This window comes from Rhinoraja longicauda, chromosome 39 (assembly GCF_053455715.1).
Source record: "Rhinoraja longicauda isolate Sanriku21f chromosome 39, sRhiLon1.1, whole genome shotgun sequence".
Lineage (NCBI taxonomy): Eukaryota > Metazoa > Chordata > Chondrichthyes > Rajiformes > Arhynchobatidae > Rhinoraja > Rhinoraja longicauda.
In genome coordinates this window covers 8250227-8259484 of record NC_135991.1, presented here as the reverse complement: position 1 = coordinate 8259484, position 9258 = coordinate 8250227, and the positions used below count along the sequence as shown (strand labels likewise).

At 51.9% G+C, this 9258-nt stretch overlaps 1 protein-coding gene across 1 annotated transcript in view; it reads left to right on the top strand.

The window, feature by feature from the left end:
• LOC144611183 (E3 ubiquitin-protein ligase HUWE1-like) overlaps positions 1–9258 on the top strand; it is a 231474-nt gene that overhangs the window by 129766 nt on the left and 92450 nt on the right. Inside the window, 6 exon segments of the mRNA XM_078430236.1 lie at positions 366–533; positions 1600–1745; positions 3547–3613; positions 5360–5574; positions 6846–7057; positions 9060–9242. Of these exon segments, the coding sequence (XP_078286362.1) occupies positions 366–533; positions 1600–1745; positions 3547–3613; positions 5360–5574; positions 6846–7057; positions 9060–9242 (991 nt within the window).

The following is a 9258-nucleotide window of genomic DNA, read 5'->3' as shown; positions in this document are numbered from 1 at the left end:
TCTAGGCCTTAACAACTCTAGGCCTTAAAAACTCTACCCCTTAAAAACTCTGCCCCCTTAAAAACTCTACCCCTTAAAAAACTCTACCCCTTAAAACTCTACCCCTTAAAAACTCTACCCTTAAAACTCTAGGCCTTAAAAACTACCCCTTAAAAACTCTAGGCCTTAAAAACTCTAGGCCTTAAAAACTCTAGGCCTTAAAAACTCTAGGCCTTCAAACCTCTACCACTTAAAAGCTCTACAACTTAAAAACTAAAGGAGGCGCCGAAACCACCAGTTGCCGGGAAATGGGCGGTAGGCCTGTGTTACTTGGCCTCTGAACCTCAGCAGTGAAGTGAAAGTTGTCCGTGTCTTTGCCAACGCAGCCTCTGACGATGAGTTTGAGAACCTCCGAATCAAGGGCCCCAACGCCGTGCAGTTGGTGAAAACCACTCCGGTGAAGCCCTCGCCACTGCCGACCATCCCCGAAACCATCAAAGAGGTCATCTACGACATGCTGAACGCCCTCTCGGCCTACCACGCTCCTGACGAAGGTAAGCCTGGGTGGGGGGGGGGAGGGGAACGAGCGAATTGGAGGCCTTGTGGCCAAGTTTGCGGACGAGACAAAATTCATAACGAGAGGATTTGAGTATAGTCGTAAAGATGTCCTTCTGCAGTTGTACGGGGCCCTGGTGAGACCACGTCTGGAGTATTGTGTGCAGTTTCGGTCTCCTAATTTGAGGAAGGACGTCCTTGTAATTGAGGCAGTGCAGCGTAGGTTCACCAGATTGATCCCTGGGATGGCGGGACTGTCATATGAGGAAAGACTGACAAGACTGGGCTTGTATTCACTGGAGTTTAGAAGGATGAGAGGGGGATCTGAGAGAGACGCATAAAATTATAAGAGGACTAGACAGGAAAAATGTTCCCAATGTTGGGCGAGTCCAGAACCAGGGGCCACACAGTCTAAGAATACAACGGAGGCCATTTAAAACTGAGGAGAAGAAGGAACATTTTCACCCAGAGAGTTGTGAATGTGTGGGATTCTCTGCCACAGAGGGCAGTGGAGGCCAATTCACTGGATGGATTTAAGAGAGAGTTAGATAGAGCTCTAGGGGCTAGTGGAATCAAGGGATATGGGGAGAAGGCAGGCACGGGTTACTGATTGTGGAGGATCAGCCGTGATCACAATGAATGGCGGTGCGTAGAGGCTCGAAGGGCCGAATGGCCTCATCCTGCACCTATTGTCTATTGTGAGAAGGAACTTTTCCACCCAGGGAGTTGTGAATGTGTATATTCTCTGCCACAGAGGGCAGTGGAGGCCGAATCACTGGATGGATTTAAGAGAGAGTTAGATAGAGCTCTAGGGGCTAGTGGAATCACGGGATATGGGGAGAAGGCAGGCACGGGTTACTGATTGTGGACGATCAACCGTGATTGCAATGAATGGCGGTGCGCAGAGGCTCGAAGGGCCTCATCCAGCACTTATTTTCTACGTTTCTATGAACATCTCTTGGCTTTTAAATGAGGAGGAATTTCTTTTGTGGATTCTGTGGAGTTGATGGTCGTCGCCTGTCTGTCTGCCGTGTCCGACTGTTGTCCAATCGTGTCCCTCGACAGCCGAGAAGGTGGAGGTGAAGCTGGTGAGTGTCAACCAGGAGCTGAGCCAACTGCTTCAGGACGTGGGTGACGATATGTACCAGCAGTACCGATCCCTGACCCGCCAGGGCAGCGACTTCGACTCCCAGCAGAGTTTCACCATCAACGTGAGTCGTCCTGGGGTGGCTGGAGGGGAGGGGAGGGTGGGGGGGGGGGAGAGAGAACGCTCCAAGTTAGGAAAAGGGGACGTACAACGAGATCTGGGTGTCCTAGAGCATCAGTCACTGAAAGGAAGAAGGGTCTCGACCCGAAACGTCGCCCATTCCTTCTCTCCCGAGATGCTGCCTGACCTGCTGAGTTACTCCAGCATTTTGTGAATAAATCGATTTGTACCAGCATCTGCAGTTATTTTCTTATACTGAAAGGAAGCATGCAGGTACAGCAGGCAGTGAAGAAAGCCATTGGCCTTCATAACAACGAGATCTGGGTGTCCTAGTGCATCAGTCACTGAAAGGAAGCATGCAGGTACACCAGGCAGTGAAGAAAGCAATGGCATGTTGGCCTTCATAACAAGAGGAGTTGAGTATAGGAGCAAAGAGGTCCTTCTGCAGTTGTACAGGGCCCTAGTGAGACCGCACCTGGAGTACTGTGTGCAGTTTTGGTCTACCAAATTTGAGGAAGGATATTCTTGCTAATGAGGGCGTGCAGCGTAGGTTCACCAGGTTAATTCCCGGAATGGCGGGACTGTCGTACGTTGAAAGACTGGAGCGACTAGGCTTGTATACGCTGGAATTTAGAAGGATGAGAGGGGATCTTATCGAAACGTATAAGATTATTAAGGGGTTAGAGACGTTAGAGGCAGGAAACATGTTCCCAATGTTGGGGGAGTCCAGAACCAGGGGCCACACAGTTTAAGAATAAGGGGTAGGCCATTTAGAACGGAGATGAGGAAAAACTTTTTCAGTCAGAGAGTTGTGAATCTGTGGAATTCTCTGCCTCAGAAAGCAGTGGAGGCCAATTCTCTGAATGCATTCAAGAGAGAGCTAGATAGAGCTCATAAGTATAGCGGAGTCAGGGGGTATGGGGAGAAGGCAGGAACGGGGTACTGATTGAGAATGATCAGCCATGATCACATTGAACTCCACTACTGGAGTCATGGAGTGATACAGTGTAGAAAAAACAGGCCCAACTTGCCCACACCGGCCAACATGCCCCATCTACACTAGTCCCACCTGTCCACACCGGCCAACAAGCCCCATCTACACTAGTCCCACCTGCCCACACCGGCCAACACGCCCCATCTACACTAGGTCCCACCTGCCCACACTGGCCAACACGCCCCATCTACACTAGTCCCACCTGCCCACACCGGCCAACATGCCCCATCTACACTAGTCCCACCTGCCTACACCGGCCAACATGCCCCATCTACACTAGTCCCACCTGCCCACACCGACCAACATGCCCCATCTACACTAGTCCCACCTGCCCACACCGGCCAACATGCCCCATCTACACTAGTCCCACCAGCCTACACCGGCCAACATGCCCCATCTACACTAGTCCCACACCGACCAACATGCCCCATCTACACTAGTCCCACCTGCCCGTGTTTGGTCCATATCCTCCAAACCCGTCCTATCCATGTACCCGTCCAACTGTCTCTTAAACGTTGGGATAGTCCCAGCCCTCAACCACCTCCTCCGGCAGCTCGTTCCATAAACCCACCACCCTCTGTGTGGAAAAGTTACCCCCCGGATTAAATCTTTTCCCCTTCACCTTAAACCTGTGTCCTCTGGTCCTCGATTTCCCCTGCTCTGGGCAAGATACTGTGTGCGTCTTCGGTTGCTGTGTAACACTGGGGTACAGTACCGGTGGGGGCGTGTGTGTGTGTATGTAACACTGGGGTACAGTACAGGTGAGGATGGGTCTGTTGCTGAATAATTGTAACACTGTTCCTTTTTCTAGACCCAGGTCTTCGTTGCGGATGGTACAGCAACTGACACAAGTCAGCCTGGGACGTCTCAAGGAGAAGGTAAGCCTCAGTGAAGCAGAGAGGCCACTCTGCCCATCCGACCAGCGTTCTCCATTCACCCATCGCCCGGCTTCGTGTCGTTCAGAGATACAATAGACAATAGACAACAGGTGCAGGAGGAGGCCATTCGAGCCTGTACGCACCGCCATTCAATGTGATCATGGCTGATCATCCACAATCAGTACCCCGTTCCTGCCTTCTCCCCATACCCCCTGACTCTGCTATCCTTAAGAGCTCTATCTAGCTCTCTCTTGAATGCATTCAGAGAATTGGCCTCCACTGCCTTCTGAGGCAGAGAGTTCCACAGATTCACAACTCTCTGACTGAAAAAGATTTTTCCTCATCTCCGTTCTAAATGGCCGACCCCTTATCCTTAAACTGTGTGGCCCCTTGTTCTGGGCTCCCCCAACATTGGGAACATGTTTCCTGCCTCTAACGTGTCCAACCCCTTAATAATCTTATACGTTTCGATAAGTGTAGATGGGGCATGTTGGTCGGTGTGGGCGGGTGGGACTAGTGTAGATGGGGCTTGTTGGCTGGTGTGGGCAGGTGGGACTAGTGTAGATGGGGCATGTTGGTCGGTGTGGGCAGGTGGGACTAGTGTAGATGGGGCATGTTGGCCAGTGTGGGCAGGTGCGACTAGTGTAGATGGGGCATGTTGGCCGGTGTGGGCAGATGGGACTAGTGTAGATGGGACAAGTTGGCCAGTGTGGGCAGGTGGGACTAGTGTAGGTGGGGCATGTTGGCTGGTGTGGGCGGATAGGACTAGTGTAGATGGGGCATGTTGGCCGGTGTGGGCAGGTGGGACTACTAGTGTAGATGGGGCATGTTGGCCAATGTTGGGGGAGTCCAGAACCAGGGGCCACAGTTTAAGAATAAGGGGTAGGCCATTTAGAACAGAGATGAGGAAAAACTTTTTTAGTCAGAGAGTTGTGAATCTGTGGAATCACATTGAATGGCGGTGCTGGCTCGAAGGGCCGAATGGCCTACTCCTGCACCTATTGTCTATTGTGGGAAAAGTTGGGACTAGTGTAGATGGGGCATGTTGGCCGGTGTGGGCAAAGGTGGGACTAGTGTAGGTGGGGCATGTTGGCCGGTGTGGGCAAAGGTGGGACTAGTGTAGATGGGGCGTGTTGGCCGGTGTGGGCAAAGGTTTGACTAGTGTAGATGGGGCATGTTGGCCGGTGTGGGCAAAGGTGGGACTAGTGTAGATGGGGCGTGTTGGCCGGTGTGGGCAAAGGTTTGACTAGTGTAGATGGGGCATGTTGGCCGGTGTGGGCAAAGGTGGGACTAGTGTAGATGGGGCGTGTTGGCCGGTGTGGGCAAAGGTGGGACTAGTGTAGATGGGGCATGTTGGCCGGTGTGGGCAAAGGTGGGACTAGTGTAGGTGGGGCATGTTGGCCGGTGTGGGCAAAGGTGGGACTAGTGTAGATGGGGCGTGTTGGCCGGTGTGGGCAAAGGTTTGACTAGTGTAGGTGGGGCGTGTTGGCCGGTGTGGGACTAGTGTAGATGGGGCATGTTGGCCGGTGTGGGCAAAGGTGGGACTAGTGTAGATGGGGCGTGTTGGCCGGTGTGGGCAAAGGTTTGACTAGTGTAGATGGGGCATGTTGGCCGGTGTGGGCAAAGGTGGGACTAGTGTAGATGGGTCACGTTGGCGGTGCTGGCTCGAAGGGCTGAATGGCCTACTCCAGCACATATTTCCCCACGGATTTTTGTTTACCATCACGTTCTCCTCCCTTGGCACAGTCTCAACGCCGGAAGAGAGCCGGGATGGCAAGAAAGACAAGGATGGTGACAAGGCCTTGGAAGATGGCAAGCAGAAGGCCAAGGGCACCAAGCTGCTGATGCCAACGTCCACCATCTTGAGGCTTCTGGCAGAGCTGGTGCGCTCCTACATCGGCATCGCCACTCTGATAGCTGGCTACAACTACACCGCCGGCCAGTCCGAGCTGATCAAAGAGGTGAGAGAGAGAGAGAGAGAGAGAGAGAGAGAGAGAGTGTGCAGCGTAGGTTCACCAGGTTAATTCCCGGAATGGCGGGACTGTCATGTGTTGAAAGACTGGAGCGACTCGGCTTGTATACGCTGGAATTTAGACGGATGAGAGGGGATCTTATGGAAACGTATAAGATTATTAAGGGGTTGGACACGTTAGAGGCAGGAAACATGTTCCCAATGTTGGGGGAGTCCAGAACCAGGGGCCACACACAGTTTAAGAGTAAGGGGTCGGCCATTTAGAACGGAGACGAGGAAAAACTTTCTCAGTCAGAGAGTTGTGAATCTGTGGAATTCTCTGCCTCACAAGGCAGTGGGGGCCCATTCTCTGAATACATTCAAGAGAGAGCTGGATAGAGCTCTTAAGGATAGCGGAGTCAGGGGGTATGGGGAGAAGGCAGGAACGGGATACTGATTGAGAATGATCAGCCATGATCACAATGAATGGCGGTGCTGTGGCCCCTGATTCTGGCTTCCCCCAACATTAGGAACATGTTTCCTGCCTCTAACGAATCCAACCCCTTAATAATCTTATACGTTTCGATAAGATCCCCTCTCATCCTTCTAAATTCCAGTGTGTACAAGCCTAGTCACTCCAGTCTTTCAACATACGACAGTCCCGCCATTCCGGGAATTAACCTAGTAAACCTATTTTGCACGCCCTCAATAGCAAGAATATCCTTCCTCAAATTTGGAGACCAAAACTGCACACAGTACTCCAGGTGTGGTCTCACTAGGGCCCTGTACAACTGCAGAAGGACCTCTTTGCTCCTAAACTTAACTCCTCTTGTTTTGTAGGCCAACATGCCATTGGCTTTCTTCACTGCCTGCTGTACCTGCATGCTTCCTTTCAGTGACTGATGCACTAGGACACCCAGATCTCGTTGTACGTCCCCTGTTCCTAACTTGACACCATTCAGATAATACTCTGCCTTCCTATTCTTACCTCCAAAGTGGACGACCTCACACTTATCCACATTAAACTGCATCTGCCATGCATCCGCCCACTCACACAACCTGTCCAAGTCACCCTGCAACCTCATAGCATCTTCCTCACAGCTCACACTGCCACCCAGCTTTGTATCATCTGCAAATTTGCTAACGGTACTTTTAATCCCTTCATCCAAGTCATTGATGTATATTGTAAATAGCTGCGGTCCGAGCACCGAGCCTTGCGGTACTCCACTATGGCCTCGTTGTGTAACCTGTGAACTTGTCTCCCTTGCCCTTCTCTTGCAGGACTGCAACGTGCTGGCGTTCGTGCTGGACCACCTGCTGCCCCAGACGCAGAACGTGGGGGACAAGGACACTCCGGCCCTGGCCCGCCTCTTCCTGGCCAGCCTGGCCGCGGCCACCCAGAGCACGGAGGCCCAGGCCGCGCTGGTCAACGAGGTGAAAGCGGCGCTCAGCCGGGCGCTGGCCATGGCGGAGAGCACGGAGAAGCACGCCAGGTAACTACGCTCGCTCGCGCCCGCCCGCCCGCAAAGACCCAGCTGCGTCTCAAACTCATCGCAGCACCGGCAATCTCCTGAGATGTTGCCTGACCTGCTGAGTTATCATATCATATATCATATATATACAGCCGGAAACAGGCCTTTTCGGCCCTCCAAGTCCGTGCCGCCCAGTGATCCCCGTACATTAACACTATCCTACACTCACTAGGGACAATTTTTACATTTACCCAGCCAATTAACCTACATACCTGTACGTCTTTGGAGTGTGGGAGGAAACCGAAGATCTCGGAGAAAACCCACGCAGGTCACGGGGAGAACGTACAAAATCCTTACAGTGCAGCACCCGTAGTCAGGATCGAACCTGAGTCTCTGGCGCTGCATTCGCTGTAAAGCAGCAACTCTACCGCTGCGCTACCGTTACTCCAGCATTTTGTGTCTCAAAGAAATACAGGTGTCAGGGGTTATGGGGAGAAGGCAGGAAGGAGAATGGGGTTGGGAGGGAGAGATAGATCAGCCATGATTGAATGGCGGAGTAGACTTGATGGGCCGAATGGCCTAATTCTGCTATTCCTTACGACCTGATGAATAGGTGACGTTTCGGGTCGAGACCCTTCTGAGTGGGCGGATGCATGGCAGATGCAGTTTAATGTGGATAAGTGTGAGGTTATCCACTTTGGTGGTAAGAATAGGAAGGCAGAGTATTATCTGAATGGTGTCAAGTTAGGAAAAGGGGACGTACAACGAGATCTGGGTGTCCTAGTGCATCAGTCACTGAAAGGACGCATGCAGGTACAGCAGGCAGTGAAGAAAGCCAATGGCATGTTGGCCTTCATGACAAGAGGAGTTGAGTATAGGAGCAAAGAGGTCCTTCTGCAGTTGTACAGGGCCCTAGTGAGACCGCACTAGTGAGGCAGTGCAGCGTAGGTTCACCAGCTTAATCCCCAGGATGGCGGGAATGTCGTATGAGGAAAGATTGGGTCGACTGGGCTTGTATTCGCTGGAGTTTAGAAGGACGAGAGGGGATCTTATCGAAACGTATAAGATTATTAAGGGGTTGGACACGTTAGAGGCAGGAAACATGTTCTCAATGTTGGGGGAGTCCAGAACAAGGGGCCACAGTTTAAGAATAAGGGGTCGGCCATTTAGAACTGAGATGAGGAAAAACTTTTTCAGTCTGAGAGTTGTGAATCTGTGGAATTCTCTGCCTCAGAAGGCAGCGGAGGTCAATTCTCTGAATGCATTCAAGAGAGAGCTGGATAGAGCTCTTAAGGATAGCGGAGTCAGGGGGTATGGGGAGAAGGCAGGAACGGGGTACTGATTGAGAATGATCAGCCATGATCACATTGAATGGCGGTGCTGGCTCGAATGGCCTCCTCCTGCACCTATTGTCTATTGAGGCAGTGCAGCGTAGGTTCACCAGGTTAATCCCCGGGATGGTGGGACTGTCATATGAGGAAAGATTGGAAAGACTGGGCTTGTATACACTGGAATTTAGAAGGATGAGAGGGGATCTTATCGAAACGTATAAGATTATTAAGGGTATAAACGTAAAATTATTAACGTATAAGATTATTAAGGGGTTGGACACGTTAGCAGCAGGAAACATGTTCTCTCTGTTAAGGATAGCGGAGTCAGGGGGTATGGGGAGAAGGCAGGAACGAGGTACTGATTGAGAACGATCAGCCATGATCACATTGAATGACGGTGCTGGCTCGAAGGGCCGAATGGCCTCCTCCTGCACCTATTGTCTTTTGTCTATAACAACAGACAATAGGTGCAGGAGCAGGCCACTCGACCCAATAGACAATAGGTGCAGGAGGAGGCCATTCGGTCCTTCAAGCCGGCACACACAGTCCCGTCCCCACCGGTACCGTACCCCAGTGTTACACAGCAAAACGTTTCCGATTTTTTTTGTCCGCCTCACGCAAGCGCTATTATCTTTGCCTCTTTATTGTTTTTGACCGCACTCACATGCCTCTTCCCGCTGGCCTTTCTCTAGGTTGCAGGCTGTGATGTTCATTATCAGCACCATCATGGAATCGTGCCCGTCCACCTCGAGCTTCTACAGTAGCAACGCGGTCAAGGCCCAGCACAACGGCATGAACAACATCATCCGCCTCTTCCTCAAGAAGGGCCTGGTGAACGACTTGGCCAGGGTGCCGCACAGCCTCGACCTGTCCAGGTAATAGACAACAGGT